Raw genomic sequence first — 27600 nt, forward strand, 5'->3', positions numbered from 1 at the left:
TTGGATTCATAGACCCCATACATAGCCCTCACTACACGGGATGAAAATTCCCGACTCTCTGAAATGAGGTTTCTCAAATTCCGAGTAGCTGTTTGATGTTTTTGTATATCGTGTTAGCTGAGAAATATTATATATTCTTTGATTATAACGTAACGATATCCACATCAAATCCTGAAAGGGCACCGTAGAATTGGGAACAGTTTTTCGATCCTTGAATGTAGATGACATGGTTGTGCAGATCGTACACAAATCAAAGCTATCCATATAACTCCATTATTGTAATGTTTCCCAAAAAATATGTTAAAAAAATGACACATGCGTTCTAACATTATATCTAAAAATATTGATGCTGACCCAGTCCTGGTAAACAAAATAAAAATCAAAACAATTTTGTGCGTTTATACAAAACTACATGAAATCCAGATATGCATAAATATGTTGAAACTTTTGAAGCTTTATTCTGAAAAAGGACCAAAAAATAGCAAAATTAAACTGTTGTAAGTCCGAACCCTGTAATTAAGAAGCGTTCCCTTGTTGCTATCTATTGTTACGGCAAGAAGCACCTTTCAATTGTAGCCAACAAAAATCACAAATCAATAATAAAATTTAACAAGATTTTTTATACACAAGTTTACAAGAATCACAATCTAGTATGATATTGTTTGTAGAACAAAAAATGCGAATATTAAATGTCTATCGATGTCTAAGATTAACTTTAGTGTCTCTATAAAAATAGTTGTCACGGAAATCTCTAGAACAATGTAGAAAGGAAAGCCTTAGAAAACAGTAGAACGAAAGTTTCTAGAACAATGCAAGAAGTTTGAATGACACATTTTTTATTATGATCATTATTGAATCGTTTTGTAAGTCAAATTAAAAGTTCCAGTCTAGTGCTCCAGTGGTGTATAAACTGCGCAGTTATAAGATTATTTTGTAAACACCTATCAGGCCACACAAAACAAACAAGATACCAATATAAATCAATATAATATTTACAATATCATAACATTATCATATGTGTTTATCCTTTTTATGTTCATAGATTTCCTTCCTTTGAATTGTTTGATATGTCTTCATGTTGATGTATATTAAAGCGGTGGCATGAATCAGATGTAGATACTAAATAGTTCCAAAGATATTCTAGATTACATACACTCCAAGACTCTCTCATCTTGCAATAGCATTAAAACAATTGAATTTTCTACACTTTACACAATTATCCCTCATTCCCAACTAAACGACAAATTGGCAAGACAAGACAAGACAAGACATTTATTCCAACTAAGACACACGTATAGTGCTAAAAGAGGATAACAATTATACATTAATAATTTCATAATATACTTAAACACTTACAAGCAAGACACACAATAAATAAGTGATAGCATGCCATATAGCAGAGATGGTATTACATTGATTCATTCAAAAGAATGGCGAACGTAAATACAAGTATCTTGAACATGTTATATATTTAACCATAATTTCTAAACACTATGCGATACCGTACTTTAAAGTTTTCAAAGCAGTAGGTATATTTTCTTTTCTAAGTTAAAAAAATAAGATATTATTTCGAAATGTTTAATTTTTACAAGAAATGAAATAACATTGAGTAGTTTTATACAAATGATCACATTCAATTTGGCACATTGCGTTGGGTTTAATATTTATGTTATACAGATCCATGTTAAGGACAATGCATTTTTTTCAGGAGTTTTGTTTAGTCTGCCATAAAAATGTTATTCATTAAAAATGAAAACAACACGTTGAAAATGTCATGCGTCTAAAGCGCTTATCTCGATTTACGTTTATCAAGAACTCCCAATGTCTAATATCTGAGAGCCAAGAAACGAAGCAGTTAACCGATCAAAATAGCAAAATCTGTCAAGGTCAACTTAATCTGGGAAGTTGAAACCTTAGTTTATAAAATATTTCAAAATGTATACCCAGCCAATTTTAGAAAGGTATGTTATAAGTAATGTCAGTACCGAAGTTCTTAGTAATGAGATAGTAGTACTGCTGGGACCTGATAGTCCATCAGCAGAGGTATCGGCTCAGTGCTTTTAGAAAATGAAAACAACACGTTATAAATTTCATACGTCCGAAGTGCTCTTCTAAATTTACCTTCATCCTGAATATCTAAAGCCAAATATCGTAAAGCCAGGGATGTATAGAACCGAAACAGTTAAAAGCTGTTCAGCAAAAACAGGACATACAATAGCCAATTCCAAATCAATACCATAGATTAGCCACAGAACTCAATTATTATATGGAAATAATTGTGCCCCTCTTCATGTCAATATGTTTCTTTATTATATGAAGCTGACTTCATACAGGAACTTCTTAGGAAGTAAGCTTGAATTACATCCAGAAATTGACAATAAGAGTCGGTTGAAAACAAAACTTTACGACAAAAGATATGATGCCAGCTTCCCAATTGTGAATTTGTCATTTCTATGTAGCATCATTCGATCAGCGCCTGTAAACGGAGTATATATCTGCCGATTAATACGATATTCCCGGGTTTGTATTTCCTATCATGATTTCAGTGATAGAGGATTGCTGCTCACAAGGAAGCTATTAAACCAAGAGTTCCAAATGGTGAAGTTGAAATCCTCTCTTCGTAAATTTTACGGACGGCATCACGAATTGGTTGACCGTTATGGAATACATTTTTAACCGTTTCACAGATGATATTGGATATGTTCCTTACGTCATAACTGCAATGTCCTTCCCTTTTCACGAATGTGACCTACCGAATTATACTATTTAACAGGTTTGTAATAACATAAGCCACACGACGGGTGCCACATGAGGGTCAGGGTCTGCTTATGCTTCCGGAGCACCTGAGATCACCCTCAGTTTTTGGTAGGGTTTGTGTTGCTCAGTATTTAGATTTCTATGTTGTGTCTTCTGTACTATTATTTGTATGTTTGTCCTTTTATTTTTAGCCATGATGATATCAGTTTATTTATGAGTTTGGCTGTCCCTCTGGTATCTTCCGTTCCTCTGTAATAACTTTTTAAATACATAAATTTAATGCAAAGTTTTAACAAAATATTGTAGTTGCATGTATGTGCCTGTTAACTCTGTATTCACAATGTTCGACTGTTTTTTAATCGGTTTTATTGAAATCTGAGCCAAATCGCAATTAAAAAGATAATTGTTTATACGGTCTATTTTCTTATAAACTTTTGTAATACTGCAGACATAAATAAGGCATATATAACGTATACACATTGCCTGCTGGAATCATCAAGTTGCTTGTTTTGGTATAATGAACTAGTTGCCGGTGATAACACTATCTGGTATTTAGAGCTTGTGATCAATTTTGACATCATTGGATATTTCTTTAAGTAGGACAATGCATTTTCCCGCAAATTATCTTCTCCACGTTTTGCTTCCACTACAGTAATATTTTCAGTATTTGAAGGTATTTTTTTTGGCAGCAAATATTTTGCTTCTTCCTCATTTGTTTCTGCTGATACGCATACCATTAACATGACTCTCTTGTTCTTGTCATCAGTTGAATCGATATATGGGTCATCTCCATTTGACATTTCAATATCTATTTTTTTCCTGTTAAACCACAGATTCATAATATTAAATCGTGTGTATTCGAAGAATATTTGGGTTTTTACTTTTTGCATGATATTTTCCTCTCCTACCAATAAATATTTGTCCGCTATGGGCATAAGCGTTTTCTAAAACAATAAAATATTTTTATCGGTAAGCTCAAAGTTTCATTCAGATACGAGTACTAAATACATGGAATCACAGCAAAATACAAATTTTATATGTTTAAAATAATTAATCAAATCATGTTGTAATAAGGGAATAAGATTAATATACCACCCTTAAAATAAGCTTTAACCTGAATGTGATTGTCAATGTAATAATATGTTGTAGGATTTTGAATCTGTTAAGAGCAACTATCTATTAAGCGATATTTTGAAAGAAGTGTATGTTTTGCACGGCATCGTGTGCATTCTTGTTATTTGTCAAAGTAAAAAGAAAGTAATTGTTCAGAATAAATTGCATACAATTATATCTGTATTACCAGGAATCCTTGCCTTTAGAAAAACACGCGTCCATAAAATCTTAATATCAAATGAAAAAAACGAGTCGCGTCAATGTTCCCTGGAATAGTTTCATCTTAAATTCTGTCGAAGAATGCAGTTTTATAACGTACATGTAGTTAGTAATATAAGAAAAGGCAAGACATAACGAAATCCTTAAAATGTCTGTGCTTATTTCAGTTTGAATTGATTTATCAAGTTCAACATTACTAACTGCACGACATCATTCATCAAGTCGAATGTTAATATTTTATTTTCTTCAAATTCACATGGTTTAGGTTTTTGGTATACGGATAAAGATACAATCTTAATATATGGAGATTTCGTTTATAATGTAGTCGTGTCTCAAGAAAATACTTAAACACATCAAATGTTTGTAATGTGTTTACGTTTTAATATTGAAATGCTACAAAAATATTTCTGAATCCTGGTGATTTGCTATGTAGTGAAACCCTTTATGGTTATCAAAAAAAACCTTTGAATATAAACAATAATTGTATGAATGTCCTTCTGTAGCAAAATTGCTCTTTTTCTTGCTTAGTTTTTAATAGAAATGTATAGCGTTAACTGCAACATTTTCACGTCAATCATTGTCAATTTCACGTACAAAGGTAGAGCTAAGTGAACTTGACAGAAAAGTGGGTTGGATTTTAGTAACAATCAATTAACTATTACAATTGAACAATAAGAGGAAAACAGTAGTTATCATTAAAAGATTTTCGACATTTAAAGAGACTTTAAAATACTGCAGTTTCTTTTTTTTTTTGTTTTATTTTCTTCTGCTTACAGCCCTTGAAGCCAATTTTTTTTTGAAATAGAAGGAGTATGGAGAAAACCTTGTTTTTACAAAATTCAAAACAATACCAGGCAATCAAAGCTATATCCTTTTTTTCTAACTAGTACCCTGCCCTTTGCAAATCCTTGCTAAAACACTGACTAACACGATGCCTTTTTTGGTACTTCTCCATCTTGAGGTCAACATGAGTTCATGCCTTCACAACATTATCATATAAGTTGTGTGGCCTCGGGTGCAGCTTATGGTGCCAATCTCGTGTTCGTTAAAAAGTACTGTTTTTATCTTTATGGCGTAAATGTTGCTTGGTAAATGAAGACAAACTGTTAACATTATTAGTTATCTTGGTGTAATCAGGGGTGTACAGAATTTTACACCGTTGTTGAAAATTCATACACCCTGAGGCGCAGTCGAATGGGTGTATGAATTTTCAACAACGGTGTAAAATTCCGTACACCCCTGATTACACCAAGATAACGAATTTATTTCTTATGAACAATACCTTTACTCATTTTGAAACCAGGACGTAAAATTGTAAAAATGGTAATGAAAAATTTCCAGCGTAATATTATTTCAATGTCCATGTTGCTGCATATTGTCAAACACTTTTTTACTTTATTTTTGGAAAAATTTAGAAAATTTTTGTGTTCTTTTGAGTTTACAAAAAAAAAAAAAAAAAAAAATTTTTTAGTATTTTCTTTTTATTATTTTTTTTCTAATTTTTTTTTCTTTATTTTGTGAAAATTTTATTTTTTAATCTTTTTTTGGCAAAATTTCATTTTTCTTTTAAATTTTGGCAAAATTTTATTTATCCCCGGGTGAACAAGGGTGGGGTGTTATTTACACCGGGGTAGTCAACCAATCAGATTGAAGTATTTTTGCTGCATAAGAAATAATAATATGTATTTGACACTTTAAGCATTTTCATTGAAGAACCAATTTTTCTCATTGTATAATTATGAAATTCTGTACCAATCAAAAACCTTGTTTTTTTCGTTTCCAAACACACATTATTTTCAACATCGATGAATCAACCGGTTGGATTATATAAAATAATTGTATAAGTTGAGTAATGCTTTTAATTGTCGGCTTTATCGTAGGTGTAGCTAGGTTTACGATATATTGTGGCAATAAGATTTCAAAATTTCAAAACCTATCGTTCAGCAATATTTGTTAATGGTAATCATTTATCAATTAATTAATCAAGTACGTATGTAGTTAATGGTATATATTTAATCAGATTTTGTATGAACGTTTTGTTTAAGTTATTCATGCTGAGTAAAACAACAACTACCTCATAACTTTTAGACCAGATCAAACCAGGTACGCTGACTATTAGGTTAAAAGCCACACCTCTATCTACCCACGTACGAACTGCAGCTACAAAACATAAAATGAAGCAAACCTTTAATATTTGATATTTCTTCCGGCTATATTCACCAATATATAGTATGTTCAAGTATGTAAACCATACACAAAATCGGTCTGATATTGCGTTTATTTGATTTTTTTCATGACATGTGTTGTCCTGTGAATGTCTTTACCGTAGTCAATGTTTTAGAATGTTTAGTTTGTATGTCAGTTTTAAATAATTGACTTTTGTATTAAAAGAAATCATATACTTAGATAATACATGACTGTTTAAAATATATGAAATACGTGAGCATTTATATTCACATTTCTACTATATTTATTTATATTTATATATTTGTTTAAATATTATTTGTCATTTTTTTTTGGTCGTTTCGAAAAGTTATTTGTGTTGTATTTTGAACTCTCTACCAATAAACTTGTTTGCATGCAATCGTTTAAAAATTGAGATTTTTATCCAGCACAATCATAGGTTTTGACGTTGTTCACACATTTTCGTTTTGGCTTGTATTATATTTGCCTTCGGGTTTATAAGATTAATGCATCCTATTTAGACTCTAAAAAATTCAATAGTCTATCCTATAAGCCGTTAATTCGATTCAATATGCTTTACCTTATACTATAAGGTAAAGCATATTGAATCGAATTAACATTAAGAGCCATTAATTGTCGAAATCAGGATATGGTGAATTAATTTTTGCACATTTTGTTTGCGATATATAGTTTCATCTAGCAAGTTTATTGTTTGCTGTTTGATCTTTAATTAATTATTAAGATCCATTTTGTTACATCTGTGATCATGTTATTTGCCAATCGCTAATGGCAGTCAACAAACTCAGAAATATGTCAACCTAAGCCCACCACACTCCCCCTTCCCCGTGTCATTTGTATGATCTTCCATTTTTTTCCATTTAAACATCTAAACGCGCCAAAGCCCATAATCGTTTCCATATCAAGCTTATTTTATTTTCTTTTAATGAACGATCATTCATGTTCATATTATAAATAAGTCTGGTCTTTGGATATTGCTTTTTCGTTAACGTATAATCATTTTACTATTTTATTAAAACACAGAAATTCAGTATCATAGATCTTGTTCAAACTCTTAGTGTAACCTAAGTTGCATTGTGGCGTCCGTTTAGCTTTGTCGAATTTAAATTGTGGATATTTAACCATCTCCCTTTCACACAGGTACAGCTCACCAGTGAAACCAATTTCAAGATTTTGTGGGGCATTTAGACTTGTTCCATCGCCATTTGGTGACGTACATATGTGGTTGAGGGCTCAAATTAATCATTGCATCAATCCTCTATCATTATTACTTAATAAACAAGTCGCCCCTTATTGATGTGCAATTTTTCTGTAAAAACATTTATTTTTCTTCGCATTTTGAGGAATATTCTCAAAAAGAAGTGCAAAGAAAACTGCTCTTTTAAGAGGATTTATGACTTTTTTTCAATAACTGTGCAGTGAGTTTTTGAATATTATTAAACTTATAGTTCTAACTTGTACACTAGTTGCAAATGTAATTTTTAGTGTAGCAGCGCAATCACAAACTTGAAATGTGCTAAAAATCTGAAGTCATTTCTTAAAGATATTATAAGAAAAGAGACAACAACCGCTAAAATATTCTGATTTTTTTTTTTGCAAAGTTGAAATAGATGTAACAAAACATGGTTTCGTAAGTGTTGCGGTATGATAAAGTTGAAAACACTTTTGTTTGAATAAAGGAACATGTATAATTCAATGAAAAAAAAAGACATTTCAAAGAGTGAATTTCTCCGAATTCTGCGTAAAAATCATGCATTTGGCAACAACAAATTATCATCTGAACACATGATTCCAAAAAGAAATCAAACTGGGTGAGAATCTTTATATTATTATTATTTTTTTAAATTTCTTCCGTAGAAGTAGACTTAAGTACTTAAATTTCAATAAATTCACTATAATGCCAGAGGCGCAGGGGTACGCTGATCTATCCCAAGGCGCTAAGATTGAGAGTTTGAATCTCACTGCCGGAGTTGGAAAAATAATTTCCTATATTAAATGTAACTTAACTTAACATTCAATTTCAAAAAGAAAACCTACGAAATTTTGTTAAAAGAATGTATGTGCCAAAATAGCGCCCCTCCCTTTTTTACCCCCGTTACTCCATCGGGCTCGTTCAAGGGTGTCCAAGATGAAGCTACAATGGTAAGTCAATGAATTTTCCCTTGTAAAAACAAAGTTGAGGTTGCTGCTTGATTAAAAACGAATTAGACAAATAACTAGAGTCCAAATTTGAAATCGGTCAAAAAGAGCGTCTAAAATCAGTTATTCTGAATGTTATGGACATCTATATTTCAAGGCCTATAGCACGTTATGCGTCTATTTATATCATTTTGAATATTTATATTGCTTTAACAGACTCGAGGCATTGTGTTTCCACCAAAACCTGACCCTATTAACCCACCAATATGTCTCTGCACGACTTTTTGCCAAAGGATTTTGGTTTTTTTTTTTCGTTTTTTTCTCCAACAGTCACGTGACTTTTGGAAATATACCACGTGACCAAAAAATGACGAATTATCTTCAAACTTAATTTTTTGAAATATTTTACCAATTATCTTTGATTTGAGCCCATCATGGCATGTGTATGACCATTGATGCGAATGCAGTATTCATTTAAACCTCGATAATGTCTTTTCGATAAGTAAAGGTCTACAATGCATGAAAGGGAAAGGGTTAATCAGATACCTCTTGTAGGGAGAATGTCGCTTTCTCTGCAGATAAAAACTTTTCTTTTATGGTGCCATAAGTAGTATTTCGGAAGGCAACATTCATTTGTGTTTCTTGTAGCTGTTTAAATTCTGCAACTTTTATTTTAAACGGCCTCTTTTATATAACGGAAAATTAAATTGTGTCTTATTGAAGTTATAAAAAAAATCGGTCTTAGCTTGCTTTTATCTTTTATTGATTAATATCCTTACTAGTGTAATTGCCGAATAACGGATAAGATCTAGGTCCGATTTTAAACTCCTGTATAATAATAGAACGTATCTACAGTATTTACTGTTAAAATGGTGTCTTTCAAATACTGTCTTCTGTTCGTGTATCTTTAGTGATGCTCCAAACCAAAAAAAAAAATATTTTTGAAAAGCCAGAAACCCAGTTAACGATTAAAAAAGCTTTTATAATATCAGAACTGTTGAAATCAAGGTGAGTCAATTCTGTTGAAGCCCCGCCTTGAACAATTGCAGAGAAGATGTCATCATCGGAGTTTATTAGTACAAAGGTATTTACTAAGTAAATGACTAATTCAACTGCACCAAATTTATTTGTATGTTTACTCTTAACTATGTAACCGGATTCCGATAATCAGTAGTTGTCCTTTGATGATGTCGATCATACTGTTATTGATTTCCAATCGTGTTTTTAATATAGATTTACCTTTTGTTTTCCTGTCTTAATGGTGTAACACTAGTATTCTTATTCATATTTCGCCTTCGGTCTCAAGTAATGAATTAGCTTAACTTCTCTATGAGGGGTGAAGCTTACATATAATATCTCTGTTTAAAGAAACAAACTATACCCATAGCTGGCCAGTGACCTTGACCCTAGTATATAAGCACCTGTTCCATAATAACTTGTCATTATTTTTCTAGAGGGGTGAAGTGAACACTTCACTTGAATTCTTTTTAGTTATTTTATTTTTATCTTAAATTTGGGAGAGAGTTACTAAAGTTACATTAACTTGTCTACGATGTACGACAAGTTCTAATGTTATTTTGTTATTTAGAAATAATACTTCCTCAATTGTCTACGATGTATGACAAGTGTTGATGGAAATGAATTTAAAAATTTCCTGTCTACGATGTATGACAAGTGTTCATGGAAATTAATTAAATATTTTATTGTCTACGATGTATGACAATTTTATATATTCATTAAGTTTTTGCCTTAGTACACTACGATGTACGGCACATTTGTTACTTAATTCATACTCCTGTTTGTTAAACAGGTAGATATTTAAAAGTATTTCTATTCACCTGAAGGTCGTGAGTACTCTTCACAATTTACACGTGTTTTACCTGCACAGGTACACATTTTTGTATTACAATGGCTGAATTTGTTTATGCAAGTGTATTGTTTTTGCAAGATGTTTAGAATGATGTTTTAGAAATTAAAGATGATAAATTTAATAGGAAAACAAGAGGTATTTTGAATAAATCCTCTTCTTAAACAGTTATAAAACCTAGTAGTTTTATAAAAGATCATAATGGCATGGCAATTGGAAATAATTGACAAAGCAACAGAACCTGTAAAAAGTAAGTTTTTAAATCTAGTGCTACTTGTATAGCTTCAAAATCTACTTGATTTGTGAATGTTTCTCACGAAAGTGCTGTTGAGTTTTAAGATAGGCATGTATATTGATACATTGACTCATTATTATTAATGTAGTAAAGAACCTGTATGAATCATGAGGTTTGAGACAGTTTTACTGCCTTCAACTCAAGCAGAGTTTGTAGAGAAACCTGCTGCTATATTTGATTTTTGCCATTAGAGGCTTACTTTAATGAAGATTTAGTTCTATATTTTGATCTGAACTACTGAAATGATACTGTGTATGTACCTCCTTTTGGAGTTTGTGCCATGGCTGATGATAGTCCAGTCGGAGTTGAATTTGATTCATCTTTTGATCCTGCATTAAGGTTTTCAGAAGCCTTTAAGGCTTCTATTAGTGAGATTAATGGTCCATTATCTCATCCTGTTTGTTGAACAGTTTAATCATGATTTTGCTTTGAAAATCCCAAAATTGTAAATATTACTACCATGTCAGCAAATATAAAATCAGGAAAATATAAAGTTCATAGAGGTAATACTATCACACTGAGAACTGTGACAATCCTAGTGTGTCGAGGATAAATAAAAAATCGAAATGGCACTGCCTAGACAGGCCCACTCTGTGGTTTCAAAGATGCAGGAAACCCAGAGATACTTTATTAAGGGGTTGATCATCACCCCTATTGTTGAGTTGGCTATTTCTTGTTGTAAAAATGGGCCATTGGATCTTGATAGTACAAGGATTTTATTGTAAAATTCTATTTGTTTGTTTGACCATGGGTTTCTGGTTAGACCCATAGGAGATGCTCAGAAATATTTAGATGATAAAACTTATTTGTAATTCTGTTGTGATAGTTGCTTTATCACGTTTCTAGTTATGATTGCATGAAGCAAACTTAGTGTTTATACAAAGATTCTGAAGCAAATTCTAGATTCCTTGGAAGAGGTTCCAGGTCTAGCAATTAATTTACTCCCAGCTGTTATGGGAAAGGCAATATCAGTTTTTTAACTGCAGAGGCTCTGTTGGTCAACAGGGCGACTATACTAGTAGGCAATTCCCTTCATTGAGAGGGAGAGGGTTTCAAAAAGGGAACAGGGAATCTCGAAGAGGTCACATTTCTCAACCAGTTGCTATATATACAGTATAGATAACTTAAATATTATGATTTGGAAAATGTTACTAATGATCTATTGATATTAGATTTAATAAGAAATGGTTATAAAATTATTTTTAATGATGTACCACAAGGTTCATCATTTTTGAATTAAATACATTTCACCTTTCATAAGGATGAATTAATTTCAGAAGTCCAAAAATTGATAGCTAAGGGAGCTATTTAAGAGGTTGATCGATCAATGGAAAATCAGTTTATTTCCTATATTTTCTTAGTTCCTAAGAAAGATTGGTCTTCAAGGCCTGTATCTATTTGATAAATTCAAACATACTTAGCTTGTTGCTAATCAGCATTTGGAGCAGGACCATTTATCTTTTGTTTAGAATTAAATTTTTAGGATAAATATCTATATATATATATAGAGAGAGCTAACATCTATAGATCACACAGATGCATATTTAAGTTTCATTTATGATTATATCACATTTTCCTGATTCATGTGGAAAAGACATTGATATGATATTTATGTTTTTGTTTTGGATTGGCTTCTGTATCAAGAGTTTTTACTAAGGTTTTAAAACCTGTCTATGTATTTATGAAATAATGTCACTTGAAGTATATACATGCTATAGTTTATACATTGATGATTCTTTTATTATGGATCAGAGTTTAGATGATTGTATTGTGAATACAGAAGAAGTGGTGCAAATGCTTGATAAGCTGTGCTTCGGAAGAAATTTTGAGAAGTTGGTACTCATTTCTTGGAAGCACATTGTTTTCCTTTGTCTCATTATTGATACTGAGCTATTTAAGTTTTTTCTGACAGATGAGAAATGGTAATATTATCTCCCTTGGGAAATTCTTCTTAAATAGAATTGTGTAACTGTATTATAGATGATTTACATCATATATTGGTTTTGTGACGAATGCTTTTAATGCAGTATCTGTGGGAATGTTACATTGCAGAAACATGGCGAGAAATAATGTTGAAACACTGTAGAGTTGTTACAGTATTTATTTTCATCAATACATGTAGGTGAATTTTTTTTTTTAACATTTTAAAATCAGAAATTAGAAATTTGATTTATAGACCCATCCAAATAAGTTTTTGGATTGGACCAGATTCCTCATAAGAAGGATTTGGGATCCAAATTTGAAGAAAATGTTTCTGTTGGTAGATGGAGCGTCTTTAAGAGTATGCGCTCATTTCATATAGATTTCATAGTATTGTTGGCTATATTTTTCTTTTGGAGAAAAAAGTTTTAGTCACAGAGAGTTATTATACAATCAGAAAATACATTTTCAGTAGCTTTTATTATGCAATAGGAGGTAAAACCTCGTTGTCACTTAACATGCTTACTACAAATATTTCATTATTTGGGCTTGGTGTTCAAGAAAGAACATTTTTATCACAGCTCTTTATATTCCTGGTAAGAAAATTTTGATGCTTATCATATGGTTAAAAAATTTACAGATTCAAAAGGATGGCAATTGAAAGAAGATATATTTGTTTTGTTGTTATCACGTTTTCATTTTCAAATCTGTAGAGAATTACTTCGTTGTCTTTTGACCAACAAGCTCCTTTCAGAGATGTTTGTATTTTTCATGGTCAGAATTAAGACCTTATATTTTCCCATCTTTTTCATTGTTGGGGATAATTATAAAGAAAATTATTAGTGATAAAGTTCAGAAGGCTCTTTTGATTATCCTTTTTGGCCTGCTCAGAGTTGGTTTTCTTTGCTAAGACCAATTTTAATTTATTTGCCAGTTAAACTGCTAAGCATAAAAATTAGTAACAATGTTGCATACTGAAGATAATGTCTTTCTGTCAGGAAGAGACTTAATTCAACTGTATATTGTAAAAAATATAAGTGAAACAACACCTGAAGGGTTGATTGTGCAGTAGGGTAAAAACGTGTGTATTATACTCAGAAATCACTTTAATATAAACAGGAGATTTCAGAATTATTTGTAAAATATATTTACACTTCATCTTGGAGACCATGCATCTATAATCAAGCATTATCAATATTTTTTGAGAAATTTCATTATTTGGTGTGTTCAAAGAGAACCAATTCCTTATCACCATCTAAAAAGGATGTTATTGATTATTGAATTTTTTGTAAAACACAAGCTTTTCATATTCAGCATGTTTAATGTGAATTTTCCTTGTTCTATGTTGAAACAGACTTTATCCTTTAAGAAATAGATGTAACTTAATTTGTTTGTTTACTACATGTATTTGTGGAAGGTTGCTTAAACCTGAATCTGCAATTGAAGAGTTAGATACTCTTTCACTTGGGAGATGAATTTAGTGCTATCTTTTTTAAGTTCTTAATATTCATTGGAGAATTTAACATTGAAGACTGTCTTTTATACTTGTGTCTTTATTTGCCTTGACTACAGCTGCCTTAAAGTACTATCTTTATCAGCTGTAGATTTACATTCTATGTTTCTTCATTCAGAGACATGGCACTTTATTTTTTCATATACATGAGTTTTTGAATAATACTAGATCTGTTAGTTAGTTTACCTAACGAGGTGATCAAAGGTTTTGATAAACCAAAACTTTGTGTTGTTAAGACAATGATTTATCATGTTTTGTGTACAAAATAGGTGAGAGAATTCATCTAAGTCTTTTCGTAAAGTTTAGATAGTTAGAGAGAGTTCTAATTTTATCCGAGGTTTTAAGGTTAACTCATTTAGAGGAACCTCTTCATAGGTGCATTTAGCTTCAGAATGTTCTATTAAGGACATTATGGCAACAGTTTTGTCTGGACATATGATCAAACCTTTTACAAGTTCTATAACAGGAAAGTGAATAATATCAGTACTAAAACGCTTTTCTTCAGTTGTAGTTACTGTGATTGTGATTTTTATCCTTTATTAAATGTTGGCATTTATATAAAAATTGTTTTTAGTTTGTGTCTACACTTTAAACAAGCTAATTCATTACTTGAGACCGAAGGCGAAATATGAATAAGAATGTTCCTTCATCCAAGCATATCTTGGATGTGCAGGATGAAGGTCATTCTTAGAATATGAGCCTGAGGCTCGAAAGTAATTAATTCCCACCCTAGGGATTATCAGTCAGACCCACCCTTTTCCACTGGGTTTTATATTTGGTCGACACAAACTTGCTTTAAATTATGACAAGTTATTATGGAACAGGTGCTTATATACTAGGGTCAAGGTCACTGGCCAGCTATGGGTATAGTTTGTTTCTTTAAACAGAGATATTATATGTAAGCTTCACCCCTCATAGAGAAGTTAAGCTAATTCATTACTTTCGAGCCTCAGGCTCATATTCTAAGAATGACCTTCATCCTGCACATCCAAGATATGCTTGGATGAAGGAACATTTTTATAGCTTTAATGGAACACGGTCTAGGAATACCAATAATTGGGGTCAATTTAAGCGAGACAATTTAATCAATTGATAGAAAATCTATACGTTCGTGTACATTTACTCAACCTGTACATGGCTTAAAAACTTGATTAAATCTAACAAACTGACAGATGTTTGGAGAAACTTAAATGAAAGTAAACAGCAATCTACATGGAGAAGAAAAGATAGATCACACGTTAGTAGGATTGGCATGAATTTATGGGGTCAGATTTTGTAGAATTTTGTAAAATCAAACCGGATGTTATTCGGTCTACTGACCACCAAAGTGTATTTCTAAAATTCAAGCCCGGGGTATCAGAAAGGGGCAATATGTATTTGAAAATAAAAAAATCAGTGTTACAGGATTAAGATCACCAAGAACTGGTGAATACTTTGATAGATAAATGTAGTTTCGAAAAGGAAAAAAATGTAGATTAATATGGGAAAGTTTTAAAATCGCGTTCAGGAAAGTAACCACAAATCATTGCAAATTATTGTAAAAGTAAAGCAAAAATAACCAAGGGGCGGAAATATACTTTGAACAAAAACCTGAAACGAAAAAAAATAAATAAGGAACGAGACAAATAAAGATGACAATAAAACAGGAATAGAAATTAATGGTATTGAATAAGAGCTTATTAATATATATATGAAGGAAAATCTAAAGGAGCTCAATTGAGATCTAGAGAAAATGGGTAAAATTTGATAACTCTTACTTCATTGGGTTAGAAAAAAAAACAAGTAAAAAAAATCCGCTAATGGGAGATAATGGGAAAATAATTTTTGATTAAGAGAGACTTTGAAACAAAACAAAAGATTATTATGAAAACTTGTATAATAAAACAAGTTATAATAAAGATTGAACAGAAGAATACATCAGCGATACAACATAAGAAAATCTTAAACTAATATTCGATAGGAAAAGTACAGTGGAGGAATGCACACATCATGCACATAGTATCTTTAAAATAAAATTAAATAAATCTCCAGGTCTTGGTGGACTTACAGTAGAATTTTAGGAATTATCATATTCACAACGTACTAGTATATTAACTTTTATATTTAAAAAAGGGGATCCTATAATTTTGGAAAATTATCGCCCAATCTCTTCTTAATATCGAATCTGTATTATCTATATCGCCATGATCACGGAAATATTATATTGAGCTTATTTTTCAATGATCATACCAAACAGGAACGTATAACAAAGACATTCATTCAAAAATATTTTTAAAAACTCGATTTAGAGCAGTCTTTGTTATAAGTCAACTTAGCGGTGTGCAGATTAGCCAAAATTAAATTGGTCTGGTTCGATAAGAGTTGTTAACATCTCTTTTTCAGGAGACTTAAGAACAGTCCTAGGACCAAGTTGACTAGATTGTGGACCTTTGACTGGTCAGATCAGTCCAAAGGTCTCTCACAGGTTTTCTTTGACCAGTCAAGATGACCTGATGTACAGGTTAAGGAACTTTTTAGGAAGAAAGATAAGAAGTTGCCAATATCTTTTAACTTATAAAGATGATGTTCTCTCACTAAATAATTCAAAATTTGGTAACTATGTTGAACGCATCTATCCCAGCGAACTAGACAAGAAGGATACAACAAATACAAGTAAATCGGCCTCATATCTTGAGTTACATCTAGAAATTGACAATGAGGGTCGGTTAAAAACAGAACTTTACGACAAAAGAGGCGATTTCAGCTTTCCAATTGTGAACTTTCCATTTCTAAGTAGCAAAATAAAGGATATATATCTCCAATTAATACGATATTCCCGTGTTTGTATTTCCTATCATGATTTGTTGCAGTTGAAATCATTCCTTCGGAAATTTTACGGACGCCATCACGAGTTGGTAAACCGTTATGAAATAACCGTTTCACAGATGATATCGGACATGTTCTTTACGTCGTAACTATAACCCCTACTTTTTCATGAATGTGACCTACCGAATTAGACAATTTTCTGGGTTTGTTATAACATAAGCAACATGGCAGATGCCTAATGGGGAGCAGGATCTGCTAACCCTTCCGGAGCACCTGGGATCACCCCTAGTTTTAGGCGGGGTTCGTGTTGTTTATTCTTTAGTTTTCTAGTTGTGTCGTGTGTGTTATTGTTTGTCTGTTTGTCTTTATCATTTTTAGCCATGGTGTTGTCGGTTTGTTTTCAATCTATGAGTTTGACTTTCTCTCTGGTATCTTTCGTCCCTCTTTAAGGATTGTATCTATCTGTATGCAAAATATTGATAGTAACTGATTTTTGATTTTATACATTTATTTACAGTATTGTGATCAAAAGATGTTTTTTTAAATCAATAAATATTTTAAGTCGAACTCTTTCTTTGAAATAAAATGGCATTATAGGTAATTTCGGATTTTGTAGATGGATTAAAATATGGTGGATGGTGTAATGTGTAAGGTGTTACTTCTATGGTGTTATGGCACTGGGTGTATGGTGTAATAGAGAATAGTGCTTTGTGTTGGTTATAAGTTTATAATATCCAAGTACTGTATCGATTGGCAAACTCCAAAGCTTAAACTAATAACACGAATTGAAAACAACTGTCATTTTCCTGAAATTGGTACAGCTATCATTGTGTAAAAATGGTATGATTGCCAATGAGACAGGTCTTCACAAAAGATCAAACGACACAGACACCAACATCTATAAATCACCGTGCAGCTTTAATCAATGAGCAAAGCCAATACGACTTAGTCAGTTATAAAACCCGCCGAATGTTTAACAATTAACAAGCTAGTTGCCAATCATCTACAGTACACAATCGAGATAATTTTAAATAATGTATGGTCTTACCTATTAAGCTTTTGTTATATCTGTGATTGTGTCGAACTTTGGCCTTAGCTACTCGAAACAAACATGCCATGTTTAAACTGAAATATATGACATAGATCGATAATATAATTTCAGCCTACATTTTACAGTAATAAATACACAAAGTTTAAATGATCACTTACAGTTGTACGATTCAATTTTCATAACAAGTTGGAGATACATTGTTCTACAAGTACTAGAATCAATAAAACAAATCTAAGTATTATTAAAAAAAAAACCTATTACACCAGGGCTTTTGTTATCACCAACTAGTCAAAACATTTACTAAATTTCGGTACGAGGACATCATTCTTAAATATAAATCAACATGCAGATATCTTATACATTCAGTTATTTCACATCAAACCATTTATGTTAATATTCTGTTCACCTCAAAAGTCAACAAAACCTTGAAACCGACTTATTACGAAGGTATGTGGTTCAGAAAGAGGGACGAAAAATACCAAAGGGACTGTCAAACTCATAAATCTAAAACAAACTGACAACGCCATTGCTAAAAATGAAAAAGACAAACAGAATACGGTAGTACACATGACACAACATAGAAAACTAAAGAATAAACAACACGAACCCCACCAAAAACTAGAGGTGATCTCAGGTGCTCCGGAAGAGTAAGCAGAATCCTGCTCCACATGTGGCACCCGTCGTGTTGCTTATGTGATTACAAATCCGGTAAATAGTCTAATTCGGTAGGTCACATTCATGAAAGGGAAGGGGATTGTAGTTACGACGTAAGGAACATATCCGATATGAAACTGTTATCAGGACAAGCAAAGATGGCATATGTTGGCTTTAATATTGATTCACTTTAATTTATAGTCTTTACATTGGAAATACACACATTTATTTTAAAACCAGTTGTTGTCATGATACGGGTTACGTTATTATCATTTTTGTTAGGATAATAGGATACTTCACCCCTAACGGTTATTCATATGATAAAGACATACTCTTTCCATCAGGTTAATTGAGGTCTCAGAAGCATTGTTGTGCCTGATCAAACTGGGTCAAGCGGGACGGCTACAGTGCCGGCGATTAGGTGTCAGGATATCTCAGTAGCATGGGTTCGAATCCCGGCGAGGGAAGAACAAAACATTTGCGAAAGCAGATCTAACATTGTTGGGTTGATGTTTAGACAAGTTGTATATACATAGTATACATAGCCATGTATCACCACCAAGATACAGTCACAGAAAATAATTATAATTATATATATATGTATACAACTCGTCTAAACGACCACCTGGGCTTCAAAATAAAGCTGTCGGTGGCCGTGTGATACCTTTCCTTTCCTTTAATGACAATTGAACATAAATTAGCAAAAAATATGAAGCCCAGGTGGTCATGTGGTCTAGCGAGACAGCTACAGTGCAGGCGATTTGGTGTCACGATGTCTCAGTAGCATGGGTTCGAATCCCGGCGAGGGGAGAACAAAAAAAAAATAGCGAAAGTAAAATTTACAGATCTAACATTGTTGGGTTGATGTTTAGACGAGTTGTATATATATATATATATATATATATAGGTGGGATCAAACCCTATTTCATTGTTCCCTCCGTCTACTCATACTCATTAGAGAACACTGTATTGAACATCTTAAAAATTTAACACTTCAATTTGACTCCTTATCTCACGCTTGAAAAAAAGATCTAACAGCAAGCGAATTCGAGAACATCCAAGAGCGCCTGAGAAATATAACCAACACTAAGACCGCGACTCTCTGCTCCAGACAAAATTGCAAATTTCAACGGGATGGTACTTCTTTCCCATCCATTAGTACAAAAGAAAAAAATAATAATAAAACCAAAAACAGACATTTCAGACGTAGACCTTAAGTCCTCAGCAATAAGATCAATACCGTTGTTTTTCTAGCTTTAATTTATTACCAATTTCATGTGGTTACTTCTTGTATTCATAGTAAACAAAGTTGTGTGCACTCGATTATGCTTTCAAGCAACCGTTGCAAGTAACCATTGGAAAAAAGGTTTATAGTTAAGAGTTATTTCCTCCTGAAACTACATAGACCAAAAGAAGCTAAAAAACAAAACAAATTTAAAACCTATATAACTTTTGTTTGCAATAACTTTATATCAATATAAAATGTTTAAGTTTTGTATTTATCTGTAAGTTTTTATAAAACCTAAACAAGCAATATTTTTATTTAAAAATTAACAATATAAATTGACCTTAATTACAAAAGAATAATGACAAAATAAATAAAAAGCCAACACTTTCTGTGGCCAGTTTACGGAATAAAATAAAAATTGAACAGACATAGATAAACTTGTGATATGACATGAACACATCAAACATAGTCCCTGTAACATAAAAAAAACTGTTCTATATAGATACAAGGAGATGTGGTATACGTGCCAATGAAACAAATCTCCATCACAGTCGCAATTTGTAAAAGAAAACCATTCAAAGTCAAAGTACGGCTGATTATCTTGAAATCTTTGATAGACACATAATAACTTCATGAGCGAAAGTGATCAGCAATCCTAACTCATCCGTGGACTTGTTTTTGTAGTAATAGCTGTAAATTTGTAGCAACTTTGAATAGCAGATTGATAAAAAAAATACAGGATCTGCAGTGAAATATGTCGAAAATAGATAGCGTTGTCAGTTGTTCACGTTTGAAAGTTATTGCCTGTTAAGGCTCTTTTAATTGTACGGCAAACTATGGAAGATTGAGAGAAATTAGAAAAGGAAAGTTATCAACAAAAAACAGATTTTAGTCATGAATAGAATTGTTGTTTTTCGAGCCTCTGGTTACTTTTTATTTCGACAATCTGATAGCAAAGATATAATGTGACTTTAAATAATTTAATATGCATAGAGCTATAACTTATATCGTATTCACTTGGCATCCTTCCTTTCTATAAAATAGTGTTTACACTCGAACAAGAAATTTAAAAAAAAATCACTATTGCAATATTATTTTAGAAACATGTCCTTTTTAAAAACAACAGTTCATATATCTATTTCACAGTAAGCAGAGTGAGAAAAATATGCAAACCTAGAGTTAAAGTATTCTAGTTAAGATCGATATATAAACCTGAACAAATTACCTTAGAAACTTTTATCAACCGACGAAAATGGTCCTTAATTTTGAGTCCAGATATGAGTTGTAAATGGTGCTAAAGACATTGTATAGAAATATAGTTTTTTCCCGTAAAACAGTATCAAGTGTTAGAAGATAAAATTGAGAAAGGAAATGGTGAATATGTCAAAGCGACAACCACCCGACCATAGAGCAAACAACAGCCGAAGGCAACCAATGGGTCTTCAATGTAGCGAGAATTCCCGCACCCGTAGGTGTCCTTCAGCTGGCCCCTAAAATATGCATAATAGTACAGTGATAATGGACGTCATACTAAACTCCGAATTATACACAAGAAACTAAAATTTAAAATCATACAAGACTAACAAAGGCCAGAGGCTCCTGACTTGGGACAGGCGCAAAATTGCGGCGGGGTTAAACATGTTTATGAGATCTCAACCCTCCCCCTATACCTCTAGCCAATGTAGAAAAGTAAAACAATAACAATACGCACATTAAAATTCAGTTCAAGAGAAGTCCGAGTCTGATGTCAAAAGATGTAACAAAAGAAAATAAATGAAATGACAATAATACATAAATAACAACAGACTACTAGCAGTTAACTGACATGCCAGCTCCAGACCTCAATTAAACTGATTGAAAGATTATGTCTTCATCATATGAATATCAGGTACAATCCCTCCCGTTAGGGGTTTAGTATCATACTATCATAAAATATATGAGAAGAACATAACCCGTGTCATGCCAACAACTGTTTTTTTTAGAAATAAATGTGTTTAGTTCCGATGCAAAGACCCTATCAGTGAATCAATGTTAAAGCCAAAATATGCAATCTTTAATGACCTGACAACAGTATCGTAACTATATCCCCTTTTAATAAGTCTATTTAAAGGTTTTGTTAGTTTCTGAGGAGAATACTGACATTTTTGTGCTTTATAAAGAATATTTCCATAAAATTTTGGATGTGAAATACCTGAACGTATAAGATGTCTGCATGTTGAGTTATATTTACGAATTATTTCCTTATACCGGTGATAAAATTTAGTAAATGTTTTGACCAGTTTGTGATATCGAAAACCCTGGTGTAATAATTTTTCAGTAATACATAAATTTCTCTCGCTAAAATCTAATACATTGTTACATACACGAGCGAATCGTACAAGTTGAGATATATAAACACCATAAGATGGTGACAAGGGAACGTCACCATCTAAAAATGGATAATTAACAATAGGAAATGAAAAATCATCTCTTTTATCATAAATTTTTGTATTAAGCTTCCCGTTTATGATATAGATATCAAGATCGAGGAAAGGGCAGTGGTCATTGTTATCATTAGCTTTATTTAAAGTAAGTTCTACAGGATAAATTTCTTTAGTATACATACTGAAGTCGTCATTATTTAGAGCCAATATATCATCCAAATATCTAAAAGTATTGTTAAATTTTTGTATCAAATGTTGTTTTGATGGGTCTTTGCTAATTTTAGTCATAAATTGTAACTCATAACAATACAAAAACAGGTCCGCAATAAGTGGTGCACAGTTAGTCCCCATTGGAATTCCAATAACTTGACGATATACGGAATCTCCAAAGCGAACAAAAATGTTATCAAGTAAAAATTCAAGTGCATAAATAGTATCAAAGCATGTCCAATTGACATAGTTCTTTTGTTTATTGCTACTAAAAAATGATCTAAAAGAGTTTGAACATATGTACTCGCATTCCGACTTTTTAAATGCCCAGTTAATTAGGGATGTGAATTTTTTCTTAATAAGAATATGAGGCAAAGTGGTATATAGGGTAGAAAAATCAAAACTTTGAACAGATTCAAAATCACCAATATATGCATGCAATTTATCAAGTACTTCCAACGAGTTTTTGACACTCCAAAAGTAATTAATTCCACTATTTTCAAAGGCCTTATTTGAACAATTTATTATCAGGTTTTTTATTGTACCAAGTGTACTAGTATATACATATTGCATTAGTCCAAATATAGCGTCAAATTATTGCCGTAACCTGTGGATAAAATACGCTGGGATGGAGACTTTTTTTTAGCATTGCTGTGTGATAAAAGGATTAATGGGCAGATATTCAATTTAGTTAGCATTATCCCTCGTAGATTATATAAACCAGTCAACTCACAAGCTCTGTAATTCAGTGGTAGTCGATTGTTTCTGCGTTACATATTTGTTTTTCGTCATATTGTTTTTTAACATAAATCAAACCGACAGTTTTCTCGTTTGAACTGTTTTGCATCTGTCATTTCGTGCCCTTTTATAGCGGACAATGCGGAATAGGTTTTGCTTATCGTTTTAGGCGGTTTGGTGATCTATAGTTGTTAATCTCTATGTGTGTCATTTGGTCTCTTGTGGACTGTTTTCTTATTGGAAATCCTACCATATCTTTCTTTTTATTTTGGTTTTTCATCGACAAAAGAATAAGGAAAACTTATTTTCTAATATATTTTCATTTTACCTTTTAAGAATGTATTTCTAGAAAAAAAAAAGTTGTTGATGAAAAAATATGAGAAGAAAGCCCTTTTAAATTTCTCACGCCATTTAAATATCGAAGGTCTAATCATTAAAAAAAAAGAATTCTGATGTAACGATCGAAATAGATTATTTAATGATAATATCAAATTTCAAAATCATTCAAGAACTAATTATAGTATGAAATGAAATTAACACAATTTCGACACGTTAAAGATTGTAAGCAACACCAATAACACGTGTTTTAGAAATAGGTTGATATATATTATTTTGATTGTTCAATATTCGCATTATCAACCTTTTTCTGTCTATAAGTAACCGAAACAGACACATTACCTATAACACACAGAAACGCAAATCTATATTTAGAATATTAGGGTCCTGTCAACTCAGTTCGTTTAAGGTCTGTTCGATTCATGGTATTGTGCACAACTGAACAATTTCATTAAAATTATATCAACAAAGAGATATAGAAACGTTGAAATCGTTCTCAAATAAAACGCTAAGCTATGTTTTTTTGCTGACATTCATTTCAATTCTTTTAATTTTATCAGCATGAATAAAGTGATCTCGTACATAAAATGATTTCTCCGAAACGGCACCAACCGTTGAGTTACGTACCAACCGTACCTGTTACGTAGGAAATCGGGAAACCTCTAATTGATACGATATTCGCGTGCTTGCATTGCCTAACATGATTTTCTTGAAAGAGGGTTGCTGCTCACAAGGAAGCTATTAAACCAAGAGTTCCAAATGGTGAAGTTGAAATCATCCATTCGTAAATTTTACGGACGCCATCACGAGTTGGTTGACCGTTATGGAATAACCGTTTCTCAAATGATGTCGGATATACTCCTTACGTCGTAACTACAATCCTCTTTCCTTTTATGAATGTGACCTACCAAATTAGACTATTCACCGGATTTGTTATCACATAAGTCACACGACAGGTGCCACATGTGGAGCAGAATCTGCTTACCTTTCCGGAGCACCTGAGATCACTCCTAGCTTTTTGTGGGGTTCGTGTTGCTTATTTTTCAGTTTTCTATGTTATGTCATGTGTTCTATTGTTTGTCTGTTTGTCCTCCTTCATTTTTAGCCAGGTCGATTTGTTTTCGATTTTGAGTTTTTTGAGGTTTTGACTGTTCCTTTGGTATCTTTCGTCCCTATTTTTTAAAACCGTGGTCAGTGGATTCTTACAAAATAATACACTATAGGCACAAAAAACTTACGTCAGAGTAATGAGTCAAATATATCATGTCTGACCTGTTTCTCTATGGCAGCAAAGTGTAAAGGTATCAAATTTATTTAGGCCAGATTAAATTACTTGTTCGCTGGCTCACTCCTAAAAAATCAGTTTTAAAATAAGAGCAGAAAATGCTCCTCTTGATCTCATCAATGTTTCTCGCTTTTTTTCAACCCGCCCCCTCTAGTATAACTGTTAAATTCATTTACATGATGATGTCTTGTGACTCTATCGGAAACAATGTAACGTGTTAGGCCACATCAAAATGTACTGTTTGTTTTCCGTTACATACAAAAACATTTATCAGGTAGGTATGTCGGATCTTTTTTTTTTTTCATTTTAGTTACTTATATTCTTAGTTCTCTTCAATTACTATCATATATTTAAGGTAGGAATTGGTTATCATCAGATATCTCATAAATGGAACAGATCTCTATTCTAAACTTGTATAGTTAATTACTCTGTGACATGCTCAGCTTCCTTCATAGAATGAATTATAAAACAAATCGCGTTTCATCTCTTTTGTGTCACGCTCCTCCCTTCATCTCATTGAAAATATTAAGATATAAGATCCTCATGCTGAAAACAGAAATATTCTGAATTGCCATTTGGCAGTACAATACGTCTTTCCACCATGAGGTTAGAGGGAAACTGTTGATCATTTGGCCATGGGCAACTTGAGATAAAAGACTACACCATTGTGTTCATTTATTTACCACTTGTTACCAAATTAATAACTTAATTAATAGACACAGTGTGGGTAGTTATAAATTGGTACATTCTCTAATTCATATGAAAAAAGGCAAACTGAGGATGAATTTCGAAAAACATGTTTTCGCAAAGATATATATGTATAATGCATTCTATTTTTTTTTTTTTTTAGCAGGTTTGTAATTTTTCTCATTATTGGTTTTTGTGAATTTAACTAGTGGTTGATATTAAAATAATTACCCAACCCTATAACTCATAGCTATATGCATGCTTATACATGCAGGTATCTAAATATTTATGACAAGATCTCAATATTAAGCTTTTCGTGCAGTTTATGTAGTTGTGTAGTAGGCAGATGTTTTAAAACGTCTTTAGGATCTAGAGTTTTAACACTTTACATGCTTTATTGGGTATGCATATGAAACTAATTGCAGATTGACTTGAAATATCCATCGTAAAAGATTGTACGAAACAGTCATACATATATGTATTAGGTGGATAAACACGCTCTAATCAGTCAGTCACTGAAGTTTTAGGGTCCATTGAACATTTTGGGTAGTTAAGGTTATTTTCCGATTTCTTCCCAATTTAAACAGATAAGGTCAAATTTGTGATGGTAAGTCGGGACGAAAATTCCTGTTTTCTTTAGCTTTTTTCTCGTTATATTGCATAAGATAATCTCGACGACGGTTGCAAGATCGAGATAAACTTATCTATGTACACAATTAAAACATTATAATTAGGGCATTGGGCAGATTGAAGGCGGTGTAACCACGATTTCATTGAAGCAGGGTTGAAAATTCAGCTAATTGAAGAACAAAACTTCGCTGACGAATATATTTTAAAATATAATACAATTATGTATATTGTGTATTTGTTAGATAAGGGTTATTGCATATAGGTAGAAGTGGTATAAGTGCCAGTGAGACAACTCTCCAAGTAACAATTTATAAAAGTAAACAATTAAAGGTCAAGGTACGGCCTTCAACAAGGAGCCCTAGCTCACACCGAACAGCAAGCTTAAAGAGCCCCAACATTTACTAGTGTAAAACCATTCAAACGAGAAAAACCAACGGTCTAATCTATATAAAAACGAGAAACATTTACGAACAATAAAAAAAAACAACGACTGAATATCAGATTCCTCACTCAGGAGAGGTGCAAATAATTGCAGGGTGATTAAACGTTCAAATAGTACCAAAGCTTCTCCCTTTTCTGAAACAATAGTATAACATCACAACATAGAAAGATACGCTATAAATATCCCTGCTTTCTATGTTGATTTGATATTGTTCTACTAACATCAAGAGCAGAGCTGTAATTAAGCTAGTCCGATGACAACACCGACCAATCTAAATGTATAGTGATGAGGTAAAAGGTGTTCAAGTAATGACGGCATACATTTGTTTGTGTATCAAATTCATTATGATGAAAGTTATGGCCTTTTTCTTCTGTGATTGAAGCAACATCTGAATTACGAACACCTCCAGCTTTTCTAGGGAGTAGCGTACAGAGATTATGAAATCAGTTCAGGATGAATTCATTCATTATGAAATAAAAAGCTATTCGTGAATGAAGGCATATTCATGGTATGTATGCAAATTGAACAACAATATTTTTACTCTAAACGATTTTGAACATATACTGTACAGAGTGTAAAAAATGCACATTGGTAACACAGATGGTATGATGATAAACCTTACATATATGAAATATGATACAAACAAATCAGTGTTTGTAACCAAGCAGAATGAAACATCTCGATTCAAAGGAATGTGCAATGAACATAACCGTAATTACCACGTTTAATATAAGTAATATCTACCTTACCTTTTAATACATTAACTTAATCAGTCAGCAAGATAAACGCTATAACTGTTTAAACTGTGTTTTATATAGTTTTCAGAATCTATTTTTAATCTATGTGACCATAAACTAGTTCTTTACCTAGAATTGTTTGTCGTTACCTACATTATGTGTGTTTCGTTGTAAAAATCAGTTGCTTGCAGTTGTCTTTGTTTAACCAACGCATATTTGCATTTATACAGTGACATGCTTTATTGAATTTGTATATTTTATACGATTTCTTTAGTGTTTTTATTCACCCCGCATACATTTTTCATTAGAACATATCAGTGCAACAATAAAACATGATACAGCATGAAAA

At 32.2% G+C, this 27600-nt stretch overlaps 1 protein-coding gene across 1 annotated transcript; it reads right to left on the bottom strand.

Moving 5' to 3' along the window:
* Positions 1-748: 748 nt before the first annotated feature.
* Positions 749-27301, bottom strand: LOC139495605 (uncharacterized). The gene is made up of 4 exons (XM_071283890.1): positions 27264-27301; positions 17879-17955; positions 6164-6249; positions 749-3701 (listed from the first exon to the last, which is right to left on the bottom strand). The coding sequence occupies exons 2-4, from the start codon at positions 17946-17948 to the stop codon at positions 3174-3176; spliced, it is 684 nt and encodes a 227-aa protein (XP_071139991.1). The 5' UTR covers positions 17949-17955; positions 27264-27301; the 3' UTR covers positions 749-3173.
* Between the last annotated feature and the right edge of the window lie 299 nt (positions 27302-27600).

This window comes from Mytilus edulis, chromosome 11 (assembly GCF_963676685.1).
Source record: "Mytilus edulis chromosome 11, xbMytEdul2.2, whole genome shotgun sequence".
In the NCBI taxonomy this organism is placed as follows: Eukaryota; Metazoa; Mollusca; class Bivalvia; order Mytilida; family Mytilidae; genus Mytilus; species Mytilus edulis.

Bases quoted from the DNA above. Each gene is read 5' to 3' on its own strand.
- LOC139495605 (XM_071283890.1), bottom strand. From the start codon at position 17,948: ATGGCATGTTTGTTTCGAGTAGCTAAGGCCAAAGTTCGACACAATCAC. The intron at 6,250-17,878 runs GTAAGACCATAC...TATGTTTTGTAG, and splicing joins ATATAACAAAAGCTTAATAG to CTGCAGTTCGTACGTGGGTA. The intron at 3,702-6,163 runs GTAGTTGTTGTT...TTATTGTTTTAG, and splicing joins TCTGGTCTAAAAGTTATGAG to AAAACGCTTATGCCCATAGC.